The sequence below is a fragment of the Carcharodon carcharias genome, chromosome 25 (genome assembly GCF_017639515.1).
Source record: "Carcharodon carcharias isolate sCarCar2 chromosome 25, sCarCar2.pri, whole genome shotgun sequence".
In the NCBI taxonomy this organism is placed as follows: domain Eukaryota; kingdom Metazoa; phylum Chordata; class Chondrichthyes; order Lamniformes; family Lamnidae; genus Carcharodon; species Carcharodon carcharias.
The window spans coordinates 17,768,732-17,789,180 of record NC_054491.1 but is presented as its reverse complement, the minus strand read 5'-3'; the positions used below and the strand labels follow the sequence as shown (position 1 = coordinate 17,789,180).

Here is a 20,449-nt window from a genome sequence, read left to right as displayed (position 1 = left end):
GCGCCCGTGCGATGAGCCGAATATCACACAGGTGCCTTAAGTCCACGACAATTGGAGCCTCAACTACCTTAATTGGCCCGGTAATTACTGGCGGGTGCGCAACGGACATCATCGTGCGCCCGCTCAGTGAAATATCATAATGGCGCACGGTGACGTTGGGACGCGCGCCCGACGTCACCATGTGTCATTTTACGCATCGGTGTGCAGGTCCCACCCCCTGCACACCGGCTGAAAAATTCTGCTCGTGAAGCCTGTAACTAGGGAGCACTTTCTGCCTCAACTAATGAACTGAATGATTAGTACCACCTAATCATTACTTCCTGATTTACTTAATCTTCTGCTCTTTTTTTGACTTGGGTGATTTTTGGGATTTGTAACTGCAATTTCTCATTAAAAAAAAAAACGACCCCATTTGATACCCACAATTAATAGTAAAAAAAAAATCTGGGATTATGCAGAATAGGATTGCCATGTTAAATTTGAACTAAACCCAGTAATTTGAATATGGATCAGTGAGATAAAGATTACTCAACATTAGTGCCCTTTAAGAATTCTGAATTACCCTAGATTTTGAATGCCTGTAATCTGTAAATCTGATGCTCAATGATATCTCATTTGGCTGCTTGTGTCTCCCAGCTACTGCAAAAGCTAGACTAATGTTAGCACAGTAATTCTGTATCCCTGAATACTTGTTCTTGTAGGGTGTTACTTTGTTAACTTCCTAAAAGAACTCTGAAGAACTGGATTGCCCTTGTCCACTATAGAAAAGTGAGCAGTTTGGATTTTAACTGTAGCTGTTATCAGATATTGATTTCATTTTGTTCGGTACATTGCAGCATACTAAAACGAAAGTGTTTTTGCAGTTTAAAAAAAACCATTGTTTAAAAAAACTAAGAAATGTGGCTTTAAAGGTTGCAACGTATTGATTTATAATATTGTTGATGCATTGTGTACCGTACTGCAATTAATCGCATGATTTTTAAAATGTAATTTTAAAATATGCAGTGAGCACTGAGAATCTAAACCCTATATTTTTAATTGCTGAAGTTATCCTGACATTTCTATTTTTCTTTTTGCAAAGTTTCTGACACATTATTAGGAATATTGAGCCCTTATAAGCAAAGTCCCCTTTAATTTTGTTGTTGTTGTGCACAGCCTATCCATTTCAGTGTGTTATACTTCTTAAATTTCTTTGCACTGCCATGCATATGTGGTATCTTAAAGAGGGTGACTTGTATAGGCCTGCACACTAACTTTCCAATTGCTTTGTTGTCGCGCCTGCTCGCAGCTTTGAGATAACTTTGCTTGCAAGTTCAGGGAGACTCTTTCGACTTCGGGTGCCTAGTGGCAATATTAAATGTTCCCCTTACTGTCCTCCGGCAATGCATTTCAGCCCCACCGTAGAAGAGCACCTCTATTGCACCAGTACAATATTTCGCTCACCAATCAGCTGCCTCTGAGTGAGGTTGCAAATTAAGTGCTAATTAGTGCCAAATCAGGGATAGCTTTGTGCTTGGAGACCTCTCCTTGAGGAACTAGATACAGAGACTAAAACAGAATTACCTGGAAAAACTCAGCAGGTATGGCAGCATCGGCGGAGAAGAAAAGAGTTGACGTTTCGAGGCCTCATGACCCTTCGACAGAACTTGTCCAACTTTGCTTTTGCTTTCTTCAAGGAGTTCAAGTCAAAAGTAAAGTTAGTTCAGAAATGTTGTTTCACCCAGAACGTTGTTCTTTGTAAACAAAAGAAAGCAAACAATTTTTGCATTTATGTAACAATTTGAAACCTTGTAGAAATACAGTACAATTCAGATGTTGCAATTTACACAGTGCCATACAAATAAGTTAGGTTATATTACATTAACTATTTCCTCAAACATGAAGTATGTAACATGTACTTTGGTCCTAAAGTGTGGCCTTTTCTTAGAGACCCTTTACTGCATCGAATTTCAGTGTATCCCTCAGCATGTAGTCCTACCTTTAAATGTGCCTGTCTGCAAAACTTGGTCATGGATAGCTTCTTGAAGGTGCCAATGGCAGCTTGTGGAAAAGCTTCAGCAACAACCTTTTTTTAACCTCTGGGGCAGGCTGTTCAATTTTACCCCTTTAGGCACAATGGCCTGGAATTTATGGTAAGAATAATGATCTGCGAACACTATTAATCAGAAGTAAATTAGACAGCAACTTTCGATGTCCGTGCATGTGTGCAGTTAAATGCAAAAATCTAAAAGTTGCTGTTTGGTATTTTCCAATCACTACAGCGGTGGATTTAATGGCGGGCAGTCAGGGAGAGCAATGCAGCGGGAGCTGAAAAATCAATTTCTTGATTGCGATCAGGAAATGACAGCAGGGACGTGTGCTCACGCCGATCATGGCGGATCGCCATTTTGTATCCCATTAACCAGGTGCATATGAAGGCCTGATTGGAATTGTCCTTGCCGTCCAATTATCTGTGCTGCAAGTGGGATATCACACTGGTCCGGTGTGGCATGGACATGTCGGTACTCACCTGGAAGAAGCAGTGACTTGGAGATTGATCTTCAGTTCCTGGAGACTCCACGCCAATCCTGGAGGGTTGGTAACGCTACCACTAGATACCCACTCAGCATGAAAAATGTAGAGCTTGTCCATTCAAGGGTAGGTGAATTTTTGGAAGGGTGATGAGCTTAATTTACTTGCCAAACAATGAAAATTTACTTTTAAAATTGTGGAGTCACGTTCTTTCAGATTTTAATTAGTGTTGAAAATTTAATATTTTTTCTTTCTCTTTTATCTCTCTGAGCCACATTTTTTTTTCCTGCTTTCCCTTTCTGATGTCACGATCCCCAAAGACACCGATAACTTTTAAGAAGATATTTGAATTCCCAGTGACTGACTTTAAGGAATTACACAACAAGATTTCAAGCGTTAAGACTTCTACTGTAACAACAAACTTAAAGCAATAAGACTAAATACTACCTAGCAGGCAACTGGTCTAAACTACAGAAAAGATAACTTTTAACTTTTTGAACAACCAAAAACCTTGCCGCAGTTATACTTCACTGCCCACTCTCCACCGAATTAGCCCAACATCACTCTCAGCTTCAAATGGGTTTGCTTCACCCCATTTCACCAAGTCATAACGTCAAATGACTGTCAAAAGACATTCCTCTATGTGTCGGAGAAGTCCTGAACTGACCAGCAGTAGGGCCAACTCCCGGCGATTCCGTTCCCCGGCCACGCCACGACGAATCTTCCAGAGTCTTTAGGTTGCCAAGGGATGCATCTCTTCAACCAGGGGCCATGTTCTCTCCTGCGTTCTGCCTGATTGGCCACAGAAAAGCAGCACACAACTCTCTGCTGACCATACAGCTTGCAGTCTTTTGTCTCTCTGTGCAATCTCTCTGTTAAACAACCAAAAACCTTGCCGCAGTTATACTTCACTGCCCACTCTCCACCGAATTAGCCCAACATCACTCTTTCTCTCTGTTTGAAATCTCAGAGATAGAAAGTCTGCCCACAGTCAGTCCCAGCTGCTCCTGCCTTTGTTTTCAGGTGTGCAAACTTTGCACCTTGCTCAGCAGTCCTCAACCCGGCCCTCCCATTCTCCATGAAGGCTAACTAAGCTGCTCTGGCTTGTTGTTGGGTGAATTCATAGCAGATCACATAACACTATTACGTTTTCTCTTGAATTGAAGAGACAGCCCCAAAACATAATCCTATTATAAAACCCTGCATTCAGAACACTCCACATGACTTGACATAGTATTAAATATTCCAACTTATATTTCCTGGTTTAGACTCTGCATCTCTCAGTAAGTATCCTTCCGTCTGCTTCAGGAGACACCATTGCTTGCCCTGTTTATGCAGATCCCCTGTAGAGGGTGGTGTGCTGTTTTGGCTCTAATGACTGCAAATCATAGTAAAAGCCCAGAGAGAGCCTATGTGCAAGTGTAATGACTGGCAAGAAGCATTTGTTTGCCACAGCATGCAAAACCTGGGTCATTATTTTTTTTGAAGAGGAGCAAGAAAAGTGACACATGAATTACAACAAGACACCAATTTTCTCCTTTGTCAAAATGCAACTTTTGACCCTGCGGAAACCTAAAATTATAATACCAAAGCATATTGGATCTCTCTATTAAGGAAGTAAAACTCCATACAAAAGAGAAATTTCATTCATAGATTACAAAAAGAGTTAAAGGGTCAAAGTTAATGCAGTCATATGTAAACTGGGATGCAGATGACCCTATTGATGGCTTAGTTGTTTGTAATCAGGAGGGAGTGGTTCCGTACTGCTGTATTCTTATGATAATGCAATCAGATGACGATTCGATATCATTCATAGTGGTATTGACACCTAACCTAAGCATGGAAACATAGAGATGAACAATCCTTTAGGGTTTTATTGTGAAAGATCTCTACCTTCCATTTTCATTTTTCAGAATCAAGAGGTTTGGAGGAGAAATGACCGTTGTCTCCCCTGGCCCTTAAGTTACCTTCCATCCCAAATAATGTTCCATTCCCCTTACTTGCGAATTAAGTCCAAATGGCCAGCGAGTGTACAAGAATATTTCAGCAGTGCAAGCAATCATACAATACCTTTAGGAAATCTGAAGCAGAAATGGCTGGAAATACACAGCGGATCAGCCAGCATCTCTGGAGAAAACACGTGACTCAATGTTTTACATGCTGACCCTTTGCCAGAACAGCTTCAGCTAAATATTGTGTTTTGTTCTAAGTCGCAGTTAATTCAGAGTCTCAGCTCAGCTGCTGAATTTTAAAAATAGTATTCCAAACGGTCGCTAGCCTGAATGAAATTAGTTTGTAAGTGTATTATAAGTTTAGAATGCCATAAGGATTATTGTAGTGCAATTGGTTCCTGGTGAAATATTAATAATTTTAACCATGCCAAAACAGAACTTCATAATCCTCCTGTAAAGATTACTGGAGCAAATGTCTTTGTGATGAGGAAATATAATTCTTGTTGAATTCTTTGTATCTTCGTGCAGACTCACCATGATTTATTAATTAAGGTAGGCTCACTGCAATTGCATTGAGAGAGATGTAAATATTTGTGAACTTCCCAATCTGGTCGCTGGTTAATTTATTAAGTGTCAGAACTACAGTGAAGTGTTGCAAAAGTGAATGAGGGAGAAGGTGCAACACCACCTTAAGGCAGCACGTTCTCATCATGTCTTCATATACCAGTACTGTTACATTAGAGTACGCATTAGAACCACTACATTTTGATTGTCCCCATTAAATACGTTTATATATTTCCAGCCTTATCTGGACTTCATACCACTTAATGTATATGACCTTTCTTTTTTTTTTTGCCAATCTCTTGTGTTGTGCTGAAAGATGAGCAGGGGACCAATCCCCTGCCCATCCCAAAAGAAATAGGGAAATATGGCAAAACACCTGCAATGACTCTCCAGACTTCTCTTGTTTTCTTCTCTGCACCACTTCCACTCCACACCCCTCTCAGCCCCTGCACCTCTTAGAAATTGTTCATGTGAAAGCTTTGACAATGAATGTTGGCAGGCTATTCAATCATGCTGGCGGTAGGGAGGGAGCAGCATTACAGCTGAGCTCAATACTGTCTGTAATAAAAATAGGAATTGACTTTGTTTTATTTGATTTTAGATGGGGTAAATCCAAATTAAAATTGCATCACCCAGCTGTGTCTCTGCATTGTTTATGCAATATTTCCTTTGTACTGTGACATTAGTAAATACTGGCCAATATGACAACAACCTGTATTTATATAGTGGCTTTTAATATACCAACATATCCCCCAGAAGCATAATTGGACAAAAGTGACAGACGCCAAAGAAAGAGCTAGTAGAGGAGGACTTTGTTAAAAGACTAAAATCTTTGTCAGAGATCAGTTTTAAGGAGAGGTGGAGACATTCAGGGAGATGCATTAAGAGCTTAAAACCCAAAAGGCTGGATAAATTGCTGCCACTGGTGGGGAAGAGCTAACATGAAATGGAATCCAAAAGACTTATATAGGCATATAAATAGTAAAAGGATAGTAAGAGGGATAGGGCTGGTTAGGGGACAAAAAGGAGACCTACACATGGAGGTAGAGGTTGTGACTGAGATAATAAATGAACACGCTGCATCTACCTTTACCAAGGAAGAAAATTCTGTCAAAAAATAGTGAAAGAGGAGGTAGTTGAGAGACAAAATGGGCTAAATTTTATAAAGAGGAGTTTTTAATAATATATTTCAAGGGATGTGGGTGTTGTTGGTTAGGCCAACATTTATTGCCCATCTCTATTGTCCTTTAGTAGGTGGTGATGAGGCGCCTTTCTGACCTGCTGCAGTCAATGTGTAGTGGGTATACCAATAGTGCTGTTAGGAAGGGAGTTCCAGGATTTTGACCCTGCAACAATGAAGGTACAATGCTATAGTTCCAAGTCAAGAGTTCCCATGCATCTGCTGCCCTTTCCTTCTAGGTGGTGGAGGTTGCAGAGAGGCTGGCTGCACTTAAAGTTGATAAGAAATCAAGACCGGATGGGATGCAAGCAGCGGCCAGCAGCAGTCTGCAAATGTAATGTGGATATGGGACAGGCGCTTCTGTTCTTTGCGGCTTAAAATAGGGTAATTTTTTAAAAAAAAACGTTATTTCTGGTTGTAGCCTCCAGGACTGAAGGGTCCCTTTTAAGGATTGCTGATTTAGTTACCCAGTGCCTGAGAATACCAACCCTGAGATACATGGTGCATGTGATCCAATTTCTAAGGCTGTATTTTTTGCGTAGGTGTTGTAAGAACTATGGGTACACTTTTAAATAGTCAATAAGTTTATACAAAATGTGTTTGCTTGTCCTGTTGGTATATTATTGATCTTCTGATCCTTCTATTATTTTTAATTGCAACTAAATCTAGGGAAGTTTTAGTTTGTACACAGTGGACTAACAAGGTGGTAGTTCTTTGTCTTCAGAAAGATTAGGTGAACTTCCTAAACATTTTTCAATAACCAATTTTCCATCTGTTATGCTGAAATGTTAGGGCTATACTAACCCAGGCCTTGGTGACATATTCATGATATAGGCTAAAGATACAAATTTCAGTTCACAAGTGACTCTGCATGTTTTTGGAAGCAGCAAACATAAGAAAGGAGCTCAGATTGGTGGAGAAAATTGGACATGAGACTGGCATCCACATAAATGCACTTCTCAGTACTGGTGACTTGATGGCAGCCCAGCAGCTCATATTTTTGTTTTCATTTAAAACACCCCTAATGCATGAGCAGCAAATTCAATTGTAGCATCCTTATGCTGCCATAGCTCTCACCTAATTCGAACTTGAGAGTTTCCTGGTCTGGATGGTTTAGTCTTAACAATGGGTAGTTCATTAAACCAAGCAAGCACTGAGAAACTGAAAATTAAAGAAGAACACTGTTTTGAGAAATAAAATTTTCAAATTTGCAGTATTGCAAAAAGAGTACAGAGAAGCAATCTCAGTTCTAGTTAGTTGCCTGATGCAGGCTCCAACTGTGCATTAAAGAACTGAAGTCCTTCTAAAGAAGTACTTGTTGCAGGAAATAATTCTGGATTAAGGAGTCATACCCAATTTTTGTTTGTTTCCCTGCACCAATACTCAATATCACAGTAATTTAAGAGACTGAATGCTTTACAGATGCACTCAGACAATGCTATGCATAGATTACTTTTTTAATTCTCCTCTGAACTAAATCTCATAAATACACAGAATTCTTGCCTGTAAACCTGGAGTTTGGGAATAAAATTGGAGATTAACCTAGTATACTGATCTCTGATAAGATTGATATTTAAATGTCAGTCATGCTGTAAAATCCTTACCTTATGCCAGCAAATACACAATGCAAAAACTATATTGTCTTAATTGCATGGTGGAGAAATGTTTATTAATAAAAAATATTTATTGTGCTCTTTAATCATTGTGAGAGTGTTGAAATAAAATAATCAGAATCTTGTCTATAGAAAATATTTTCAGTGCTAGAGAATTATCCGTATTATCAGCATAAATTAAAATTTCAGCTTGATTAGGCTTCATTAGTGCAGCATCATCAGACAGCATTAATCTCCCTGGCCTAGGCACTGAAACTGACTCGCTGTGCTGGTTCATAAATGGTGAGCCACAAAGCTGGATGCAGTATGTCTAATAATACCTTGCTGCATTGCACAGCAATATGGGACCCTCAGCTGATTGAGAGTTTAGGACAAAGTGTAAGAGAGATTCTTCTTCATCTGCTCGCTTCCCCCAAACACCACATGTCCCAGCTTACTTTCATGTGAAGCATATTTTTTGTATCAAAATCTGCTATATTTTCTCCACAAACAATTCCCCTCACTGCTTAGTTTTCAGGAATTATTTTTTAAATGACATTCTTGTGTACACTCACATCCCAAGATGCTTTTTGTGCTGCTTGCCTGTCATTTGACAGCAGAAGTGCAGTGGTGTGTTTGTAATAAAGAGAATTGGATTTGAACTAACCTATCAGCAGCTAAAACTTTGGTATCATTATATGTGCTTTACAGCAAATACCACGGATAGAGATGACATGTTTGATAACCTTCTTTGTGCTTAGCGGTGCCACACTGACAATCAGTTAACCATTACTATGCCCATGTGTATGAATGGAATTTATAGCAAGTTTCTTAATTGCTGAAGGGTTAAAGTATTTGAACTCTGAATGGAATCACATATTTGTATGCTTGTCCTTAATTGAATTCAATTTACCATAAACCTTTTCTATCAGCTCTTCCCAGAATTTTCAATTTCACAAATTTATGACACTCTTGGTTACTCACCATTCCCTGGTGCAGAGGGCTTCTGTGCTAACCACTGTGGGAGCAGACTAACTTTTTAAACTTTACTGGGAGGCAGTGACTATCTTTAGCTGCTCTTGTTTATTATATGATTAAGATGAGGGCATTGTGTATTTGACTGTTGCAAGTGTGTACCCTTCCACTTGTGCAGTGGATTGAATTGTCAATCTCTATACCAGGTATACTCCATATTTTTAAAAAAATATGGTTTTATTTGCTAATTTTAGCTGAGCTAATTTTCAGATTTAATTTGGAATAATTCTGCACCCACCATTACATCACTCATCAAATAAGGCATTTGCATATTTGACAGAGGAGAAACTTCTAACTAAGTTCCATGTAACTCAGTAAGTCATTTCCAAAATGATGGTGTTGCAATTTGAAGATTAAGAAACGTCCATTGCTTCAGCGATGCTGCAAATGAGGTTGGGTTGTTTTACCTTTGGGGTCCAAATTTGAATCCAGCCAGACCGATGTGTTGGAAATCTCTTCTCCTGCTAGACACCTGTATCAAATGAGTTTGGGCAGGCTCAATCCAGTTCACAGTTCACAATTGGCAATCTTACTTGGAGAGAGCTACAAGTAGATTTACGAAGTGGAGGGTTATCTGATTCTGATGTTGTGGCAGAATAGACGAGCTTTATTCTATATTTGACCAATGCTACTCTTGATCTTCTAATGCTTGATTTTTACACTGATAGTTCAAACTGAGAAGTTGCCAATTTTCCACCACTGCCCTGCCTCATCAGTCTAAATTTGGGGAATATTCTGCACATGCAGTTTTGCAAATGGATTTAATATCTTTTTAAATTCAAAACTATAGATGGATTTGTTTATCAATAAATTGGAGTTTCGATCTTGCTAAATCTCAGAATTATGGCATATAATTTTGCTAATGCACGTAAGGACTCTGCTAAGGCTGGAAGTCCATGGATTCTTATTACTGAATCTCTTGGTTTCCAAAGTCCTCATTAACCAAACTAGATCATAAAGGTATCATATGATTAATACTTGCCATGAGGATAAGATTCATAATAAGCAGGAGAGCATAGCTTAAAGAAACACACCTACAATCAGTGTGCAGGACTTCTGCAAATATTGGACTTCTTTTCCACTTCAACTGAGGCCAGCTGAATTAAGCTAGAGCTTGAATCTCAGCATTTTTTAATATATATAGTAATATGTTCATATGTCATTGTACTCTAATCCTCTTGGAATTGTAATTACTTGACAAATGCAAAGACTCAGTTTAATGTTGCACAATATATAGGAAGTACTGAGTAACAAGGAATGATTCCAGGGAACTAATCTCACTAGAGAGTCCCAACCAGAAATGGCAGGAGCAAAGTTTGAATAATTTATTATCTCGTAAACTCAGCAATGAGACTATAGATTAGAAATTACTGTTGGCAAAACTGTAATTAATTATATTGCTCTGTCTACTATTTTGAATACTTTTACAGACTGAAATGCTGTGCCAATGTCATACAAGTGCATAAAAGCAAAATACTGCGGATACTGAAAATCTGAAACAAAAACAGAAAATGCTGGAAAAACTCAGCAGGTCTGACAGCATCTGTAGAGAGAAAAACAGAGTCAACATTTCGAACCTGTATGACTGTTTCAGAGCTAAAGAGAAGTACAAATGTGATGAAATTTATACTGATTAAAGGGGGGTGGAGCAAGTGAAGCTGGATAGAAGGCCAGCGATAGTTGGGGGCAAAGGAGAGATTGACAAAGGTGTCATGAACAAAAGGACGAAGGGGTGTTAATGGTAGTGGTACTGGCTAAAGGAAGTGCTGATGGTGGCATTAAGGTAAGAAAGCAGAATGTGATAATAGCAGGACAAGGGTAAACACTCTGGAAAGAACAACATGAAGAAGTGACAGATGGCCCTTGTGGGGGTGGGGTGAGGGGAGGGATGGTGGTGGGAACAAAGATCGAAGATAGGATAAAAGGTGGCAACACAATGAATAAAAATGAAAATAAATAAAAATAAAAATAAATGATTAAAAATTTAAAAATGAATATTGAAAAAAGGGGATAAAAAATGGTGAAGATGGAAGAAAGAGTTCATCTGGAGGAAAGAGGTCTGAAGTTGTTGAACTCAGTGTAAAGATTGGAAGGCTGTAAAGTGCCTCATTGGAAGATTGCTTTGGCTTCACTGGAACATTGCAGCAGGCCAAGGACAAACGTGGGCATGAGAGCAGGGTGGGGTGTTGAAATGGCAAGCGATAGGAATGTTTGGATCATGCTTGCAGACAGACCGAAGGTGTTCCTTATGCGATTGCATGGGAAAGTGCTGTGGGAGGAGGTTGAGGTGTTGTGGATGATGAAGGAGTGGACTAGGGTGTCCCGCAGGGAACAGTCCCTACAGAATGCCCACAGGTGGGGTGGAGGGAAGATGTGTTTGGTGGTGGCATCATGCTGGAGTTGGTGGAAATGGCAGAGGATGCTCCTTTAAATGCAGAAGCTGGTGGGGTGAAAAGTGAGGACGAGGGGGATCCTATCATGGTTCTGGGAGGGAGAGGACGGTTTGAGGGCAGAGGCGCGGGAGATGGGTTTGTCAATCACAGTGGGTGGGAAACCTTGGTTAAGGAAGAAGGAAGACGTCAGAAGTGCAGTTTTGGAAAGTGGCATCATTGGAACAGATGTGACGGAGGTGAAGGAACTGAGAGAATGTGATGGAGTCCTTGCAGGAAGCAGGATGTGAGGAGCTGTAGTTGAGGAAGCTGTGGGCGTCGGTGGATTTGTAATGAATATTGGTGGACAGTCTATCAGCAGAACTTGAGACAGAGAGGTCAAGGAAGGGAAGGGAAGTGTCGGTGATGGACCATGTGAAGATGATGGAGGGGTGAAAATTGGAAGCAAAATTAATCAATTTTTCCAGGTCCAGACGAGTGTGTGAAGCGGCACCAAAACAGTCATTGATGTGCTGAAAAAAAGAGTTGTGGGAGGGGGCCTGACTAGGACTGGAACAAGGAATGTTCCCCATACCCCATAAAGATACAGGCATTACTGGGGCCCATGCGCATACCTATAGCCGCACCTTTTATTTGGAGAAAGTGGCCATTTCCGCTAACTTCAGTATGATGTCCCCCGCCCGCCCCCTTGTCGGCATTCCATAGGGACCATTCCCCATGGGTTACCCTGGTCTGCTCCTCCATCAACCCCAAAATCTCATCCCCTTCCCACAGCACCTTCCCATGCAATCGCAGAAGGTGCAACACCTGCCCCTTTACCTCCTCCCTCCTCACCATCCAAGGCCTGACCACTCCTTTCAGATGAATCAGCGCTTCACTTGCACCTCCTTCAATTTGGTCTGCTGCATTCACTGCTCCCAATGCAGTCTCCTCTACATTGGAGCGACCAAACGCAGACTGGGTGACCGCTTTACAGAACACCTTCAGTCTGTCTGCAAGCGTGACCCAGACCTTTCTGTCACTTGCCATTTCAACACACCATCCTCCCCTCATGCCCATATGGCCGTCCTTGACCTGCTGCAATGTTCCAAGGAAGCCCAACGCAAACTGGAGGAACAGCACCTCACCTTCCGATTAGGCACTTTAAGGCCTTCTGGACTTAACATTGAGTTCAACAGCTTCAGGCCATGAACCCTCTCCTCTATCCTCTTTTTTCAATATTCATCTTTATTTTTTTAATTTTAATCCACTTATTTTTATTTTTATTTATTTTCATTTTTATTAATTGTTTTATCCCCACCTTTTATCCTATTTTTGATTTTTTTTCTCACCCCCATCCCCTCCCCTCACTTTATCCCCACAAGGGCCATCTGTCACTTGTTCATGTTCTTTCCAGAGTGCTTACCCTTGCCCTGCTATTATCACGTTATGTTTTCTTACCTTAATGCCACCATCAGCACCTCCTTTAGCCAGTACCACTACCATTAACACTCCTTGTCCTTTTGTTCATGACATCTTTGTCAATCTCTCCTTTGCCCCCATCTATTGCTGGCCTTCTATCCAGCTTCACCTGCTCCCCCCCCCCCCCTTAAACAGTATAAATTTGTGCTTCTGTTTAGCTCTGAAGAAGAATCATTTGGACTTGAAACGTTGACTCTGCTTTTCTCTCAGGTACTTTAGACCTGCTGAGGTTTTCCAGCATTTTCTGTTTTTGTTTCATACAAGTGCATCTTGTGTTTGTCAGCTATTGTTGTTAATAGTAATTTCTAGCCTAAAGCTCCCCTGATGATCTAGCTAGTGGGTAAAAGCAATGCCTGTGTATCAAGAAGCCAAGCAGCTCAAGCATCTCGGAAAGGGACAGCTGTTTGGGCATTCCAGTTGGTCTCAATGACCCAAGACAAAAATCAGCCGGTATTCTGCACCTAACTGATGTACCCTTTCTGTAAAATGCATTTGTGTAAACATTGGTTGAAGGCAAGATCCAGTGTGGCCATGGCTTGAGTAGCTTTCTGGCATTTTCTGGCTTGCCCTGTACATTAAAACCCTCTATATAGATGTAAAATATTAATTGAACTGGAAACAGTTACATCTGAACAAAGGGAACAAATTATAAGAAGCAAGTTGTCATGACACACTGGAATGACGTTCTGGGTAAGGTGATGGAGGCAAGATTCTGGGACTTTTCAAGACATACTTAGATGCTGTGATTGAGAGGAGAAATGTAGATTTCTGTGCCATTTAGGCTGAATGACCTCTCACCTGTAGCTATCATTCTGAGGAACTTAAATGGGAGACTGGAAAGTTCTTGGTGCCCACTGAATTGTATTGAAACAAGATGCTCTGCCCATGGAGTTATGGGGGAGGCTTGATAGACCAACAGTTCTTTTCCTGTCTGTCAATTTTGTAAGATTCAATACCATCATGAAAAGAGTGGAGAAAAGGGGCTCGTTGGAATTTTAAGAAATTAAAAAGTTGTTTACTAGCCAAGGGATTTTTTTTGCACAATATATTTTAGTCATAAAATATCTAAAAAAAATTTGCAAAACATTTCAAAATGGCCATTACATAAACTGCAATGATATTCAAATTTCTACATAGATCATGTTGTACCTTGTGGTGCTTCAGTGCAGTTGTGATACATGTAATATTCACTATATTCATTTAATGTGAGTCATACAGCCCGAGGGGTTCTATACAATTTCCAGCCCCTGGGTGCACTGTGGTTGAAAAGCCTTAGATGACGACCTTTCCCCATTGCGCCTCTCCAGCAGCTGCCCCGATCTTTAGTGCATCCCTCAGCACGCAGTCATGGACTTTGGAATGTGCCAGCCTGCAAAACTTGGTTGAGGACAACTCTTTGTACTGGAATACTAACATATTTCGGGCAGACTAAAGAGCATCTGTCACCGAGTTAATGATCCTCCAGCCGCAGTTGATGTGTGTCTCGGTGTGTGTCCCTGGGAGCAGCCCGTAGAGCACAGACTCCTGTGTCACAGAGATGTTTGGGATGAACCTTGACAAAAACCACTGCATCTCTCTTCAGACCTTCTTTGCAAAGGCACATTCCACAGTCTCTTCCCCACCACAGTTATCTCAGGGCAACGTATGTAGGAAGGATCTGATGGGGAGGGCCTTTCTCACCACGAGTTAAGCTATGCCTTGATGCTTGTGAGCCAGGGCGTGAAAAGTAAGGGCAGGGAGGTTAAGGTGGAACTGTATAAAAACACTGGTTAGTCCACAACTTTGTATACGGTTCTGGGCACCACATTACAAGAAAGATGTGATTGCACTGGAGAGAGTGCAGAGGAGATTTACAAGGATGTTGCCAAATTGGAAAATTTTAGCTATGAAGAATGATTGAATAGGCTGGGGGTTGTTTTCCTTGGAACAAAGACTGAGGGGTGATTTAATTGAGGTGTGTATAATTGTGAGGGGTGGAGGTAGAGTGGATAGGAAGGATTTATTTACCTTTGTAGAAGGGTCAAAAACTAGCGGGTATAGACTTAAAGTAATTAGTAGGAGCATTAGAGGGGAGATGAGGAGGGGTTATTTGACCCAGAAGGTGGTAGGATCTGGAACCCACTGCCTGAATGGTTGGTTGAGGCAAAAAATTTCAGCACATTTATAAAGTGCTTGGATGTCAACTTGAAGAACTGTGACCTGCAGGGCTACAGACCTTGTGCAGGAAGGTAGGATTTGGCTGGGCAGCTCTGTCAACCGAATGGGCTGAATGGCCTCCTTTTGGGTTATAAATTCCTATGATTCTGTAAATCATTTCCATTTTGTAACTCAGGTTTTCTCTCTTTCACCCTTTAAGGAGCTAATTCCTGGTCCTCACCCAAGTTGCCTTTCTTTTTTCCGTATGTAAGCCCTGGCAGTGAATGCTATTGAACAATTCCAATCTTGAAGGCTTGATAGCAAAACCTGATCATGCACTCCTCTAACATTGCACTTTGTTGATGTGATTGCAGATTGTCCAAGTCATTCCCCACCAACCCAAAAAGAATGAAACCAGTTGTCCCACCTCAATTGCCATCTTCCATGTATGAAGCCACCTAACTCCAATCTGAGGTTGACCTTCTACATATTTAATTCTGTACCAGCCCTACTTTATTATCTAAGGGATGTATGTTTTGAGCTGGTGTTTTTCCACTGCTGGCAGTTGCTATGCCAACATCAATGTCCAGCTTCATTTAGCCGACTCATAATCACATCCTAATGTGCAGATTACTTAATATGTAGTAAATTAATGGGAAATGACACTGTTGTATGTAAAATATATAAAGCAAATTTAAAAAAATCTACCACACAAAATATTGTACTGCAGTATTTTAATGGATTGACTGAATGTGCAGCTCTGAGGAATACATTGCCCACACTTTTAATTAATGACCAAATCTTCTAACTCCATCCTTCTCTAAATTTGCATACATTTATCTGGGTTATTCACTTATGATGAATACTTGTAAAATATGTTGCAATGCTTAACCTTTTTGGAAAATACTGCTTTAGCTCCCCCAGCGACAAAGCAAGTTAACCCAGTTGTAGCTGAGCCTCACAGACCACAAAACTTCAGTCACTGTCTGTACTGAGGTAATTCATCTCTGCTGAGGCAGTGGTGGAGGCTGCACATTGTTTTAGGATCAGTGCCTCCAGATTAGGGAGAGGGAAATCGAGGAGCAATTCTGCTGTTGGCTGCTATCCAGTGAACACTGCAAGAAATGCACATATATGTACAGGTATGCTAGATAAAAACATGATCAGGTTTAACTCTGATTCCTCTTTTCCCTGTTTGAACAGCCTGCTGCTGTTTGCTGTCGAGATTCAATGTAAAGTATGGCCACTGATGCAAGGTACCAAATGCTACCTGGTGCAATTGGCAGGATACCCCAACAAGAAGCTAATATTTTTAGGTGATAGGGAAGGGGGCATGCTTAGGAGCAAATTGGCAAGTTCTGAGTTGGCATACAAGGCTATGGGCCTAGTGCTGGAAAATGGGATTAGAATAGTAGGTACTTGTTTGAACGGCGCAGACATGCCGGTCCTTTTTCTGTGCTGTAGACCTCTACGACTCTATGACTTTAAATTGATTTTCCAATGTGGTGGACAAATCTAGTAGCACATTTGGTTTGTATCCACATATTGAAATTATTCACATAATAAAATCTAGGTATTCACTGACCTCTGAGGTGAGGCCTAGAGTTTCTTCACAAAGGAGCAGCATGAGAATCTTTTTGTGCAGACTTAGACAGGCATTTGAAGCAGAATAGGCAGTGTGTCTCCTTGTCACCCCTTCTTTCTGTCAGTAATGGGAATTGTGGTGGCCTAGAGATGGGGAAGAAAAGAAAATGCCATTAACTGGGGACCGAAGAAAAAAAGTGCAAATCTGAAGCTTCATAAAAGAAGTTTATACGATCGTATCTGACTATCAGTTTGTGAATAATTTTCACCTATTTAGATGATCAATTAGCAGATTAACGTTAATGGCCTCAATTTCTAATCTTTGCTAATCTGTTGCATGAGTGAACATCCTGAGTGTGGACACCACACTGAAAGTAAAAATAGCTGTTATTCATACATGGACTTCAATTCTTCCTATCAGTTCTCCATTTCATCATCAAAAGTTGTCAAAAATAATTGCAGATGCCAGTAATCCAAAGGAACAGCAGAAAGTACCGGAAACACTCCACAGGTCAGTGGAGAGAATAGATGAGTTAACATTTGGATTTTATCAATTATACCATCATTACTGATTGTGGATTGGTGGGTGCACCCATTTGCAGCCAGCACACCTTATGTATACTGTCGGACAGTGATTCAGGCTGTGATTCTCAGTAAAGACAACTTTGCGTGTGTTTGTAATAATGCGCAGAGCTGCAATTCTGGAAGTTGAATTTTAAATATGTTAAGAGAGTGGGCAGGAACAGGCAAACACTAAATAAGCAATGGGTAGTTTTGGTAAACTATCCAGTAGATCCAACAGACTCCTCAAGCACTCACACTTGACTTGATACTACACTGGAGTTATTACCCCATGTAGTGCCGACCCAAGCAATCTGAGACAGCCTGTCTTGGAGATTTCCCACTCAGTCCTCAGCCCAGAACACAATTTCAGAATTCGACATCAATGCTGAAGATGCAGTATAAATGCACCTTTAAAGGCAGGATCAAGCTCTGCTGTGATTTTCCCATGTAGTTGAATAACCTTCTAACATTCACTGTCTCTGCTCCCTTTAAATTATGGGTACTGGAATGGGGTCTTGGAAGTCGACCTGCACATTTGGACTTGTATCCCAACTAAAGTTAGCACCTTCAGGTAAAGATGAGAGAAATTTAAAGGAAAAAGAGAGAAAATGATTTGTACAGGTTTAACACACAAATCTTCAATTGAAACTTTGGCATGGACTCAATGGACCAAATGACCTCCTGCTATGCATCATTGACTCTGAGAAATAAGTGGAGGACCCATTCCTTTTAATGACATTCTCACTTTAATATGTGTTTGCCACAAAATGAACTGTTTTATAAGCTACAACAAGTCAATTTTGTGCTTTTAAAATTGTTGCAACATTGTGAACCATGTTTCTATCTCTGTCTTTCTTAGGTACTGAGTTTACCACCAGCTCTTGTCCAGGCACCTCCAGGAGGCCTTGCTCCCTTACGTGGCCTTGGGGAGTTCCCAGCAAGTGCACTGTATGGTTCATTGGGCAATACATCTGGAACTACTGCAGGACTAATGAAGAGTTCTCTAGGAAGTCCTACAACTTTCAGGGTAATAGGAACTTTGATTTATACAGAAGGCTGAATTTATTTCACCCCCATAATTGTAAGTTGAAATTGACTATGCATGTACTCACAATAAGGAAAGAATCCATCAAATGAATGATCAAACATTAAATGCACTATCCTCATCTTTCTTCTGTTTTAGCTTGGTAACTAATGGAAACAGTTATGAGGTCAGGACTGCATCTCAAAACCGAGTGGTTACAGTCAGTTTTGTCTTCTATCTATTTCTGTTTTGTATTAAATTTTCTACCATTTTCCTTTTAATTTTCTCCCCTTCCCTAATTGTGCAGGCATTGTCACCTCATTTTGAAATAATTCACAGATGCCAGTCACATTCAACTACCTCCTTTTGACCCGTTCATTATATGTGAGGATGGACATTGGAATGTCAGCAGATATTTATCAACAGGTGGCATCACGGCTGAGTCCAATCTTGTCTTCAGCACATACGCATCTTCCAGCAGGGAGCACAGGATATTGAAAGTAGAATCCTTGCCGATTTGTCCTTATCTCTTTTGGAGGCTTATTATAGCAAGCCATTGTATTGCCATTTAAGTGAGACCTGCTATCTCAGCACCAAGCAAAGAGTAAATTTTCATACTCTGCATGGCTCAAATATTCACCTTCAGTAGCATTGTCCATACCTTAAAGATGTGTATATTCTTATTTAAGTTATAAATATTAATGATCATATCTTTGAAATGCTTGCAGCGCTGGCTGAGCCCTGCAGTGTGAGGAAGCTGAATGAACAGACACAATGGAAATGCTACACTAAACCTATCAACTGTTGTTTTAGGTTCCCTTAAATGGTCAACTTCAAGCTTGTGAAGAATGAGTTTAGGGAAAACATCAGGCATTTGTTTTCTTTACACAGGAGGTGGTCAACAGGTTGCAAGGAGAGGTGGCTGAGGCCAGAATGCTGTATTTACTTAATAAACAGCTAGATGCAGAAATGGAAATGTGATCGGATTATTAAATTGGACGGTTTGAGGTCAAATGGGCCAAAGGGAATTTTTCATCCAAAAGGACTGTGTGAAGTGGGTACATAGTATAGTACATAGTGGGCATAGTCCTGGCCATGACACTTGTGAAATCCTAGTGATACAACTGAAGAAGTTCTAAAATGATCTGCCCAACATGAGAGCTCATAGATAGCTTGTAGAGATTTGTTGGCCAGAATTTACTGACCCCGGTGGTTTCGGAAGTCATGGCAGGTGGTGTTGGGGGGTGGGAAATGGCAAATGGCAAGAAGACCAAAAATTGATTTCATGCCACCTTGAAACTAGTTTGTGATCATCCACTCCACCCGTCAGTGGTGGGCCACGTTTCTCACCGTCGCATGTTGGGAACCTAATTTTGCCACTTTAGCATCTCATAAGCCCTGCTTGCTGGAATCAGACCCCCATGTCAAATTTACCACACACGTTGGTGTGACTTCAGAACAACGTGCTTCACGACTGCCTTTAAAAGGCGTGCACCTCACGACCTGAACTTTGAAGGGAACTTGGAGGTGAGCGCACACAACCTTGCGCAACGCTCGTGAGCATCGCTTATAGGACATCAAGAAAGAGGCACCGTACATTCGCAGGGAGCACAGGCAAGTTGTATTTTCCCAGCTGGCTTTCAGTATGGTGCCGGGGCAAGGGCTCCACTGGGGGTCAAGCTGGTGGGGAGTTGGGGGGGCGGTGGTGGGAAGAGAGCAAGGCAGCACAGACTGAAGGAACTACACAAGCACATGGCAGGGGGTGGGGTGGGGGCAAGACAGCATAGACTGAAGGAAGCATTCAAGCACGTGGTCAGGGAGTCGGGGTGGTGAGGGAAGCAGCCATGCAGTTGGAAAAGTTTGTCAAAAGTGAGCATTCTTCTGCAGCTGAAACTGTTCAGTTGCAGCTCCATTGATATACTTGGAGTCAGGCCTTTGAAGCTTTCCTGTTCACTGGAGCAACGCAAAAGCCCACCAAATGCTCCAGAACTTTTCACCCTTCTGGCGCAGACTGCAAATTAATGTATGTTTTAGGGGACAACAGAGCAATTGGCTGTCTGGGCAAGTTGTAGAACCCCCTTGTGAAAGTTGCCCATGGTGCAATCACTGGTGAAGGCACTTGCAATGTCTTGGTTTGGACCAGTGTTCATCATGGTTCAAGCTAACAGCGCAGCCTTGCAGTGTGGGTTAGGAGAATGTCTGCACCTGAGCTGAGAGTACAGCATGCAGTCCAGTGGCCAAAGCTGTCGCCAATTGGTCAGGTGGACTGGTGCAGAGGTAAGTGGGGTTTTAGGGAGCCACTGAGCACACTACACACTGGCCACCCAAGTGGCGGCCAGCACACTCCTATATGCATGAAGGGACCTTCAGACTGAGCCAAGAGAGGTTCTTAGGACGTCTGTGCCAACCCATGCGTCTCTCTCTTTGATCCTGCAGGTGAAGAACATCAGGATCAT

General features: G+C 41.3%; 1 protein-coding gene across 4 annotated transcripts in view; it reads left to right on the top strand.

The window, feature by feature from the left end:
- The window catches only part of LOC121269706 (centrosomal protein of 164 kDa-like), a 208,208-nt gene that overhangs the window by 62,365 nt on the left and 125,394 nt on the right, over positions 1–20,449 (top strand). For all 4 annotated transcript variants that reach the window (XM_041174537.1, XM_041174536.1, XM_041174535.1 and 1 more), the window contains exon 5: positions 17,829–17,996. In XM_041174537.1, the coding sequence (XP_041030471.1) occupies positions 17,829–17,996 (168 nt within the window). The remainder of the gene's footprint in view (positions 1–17,828; positions 17,997–20,449) is intronic.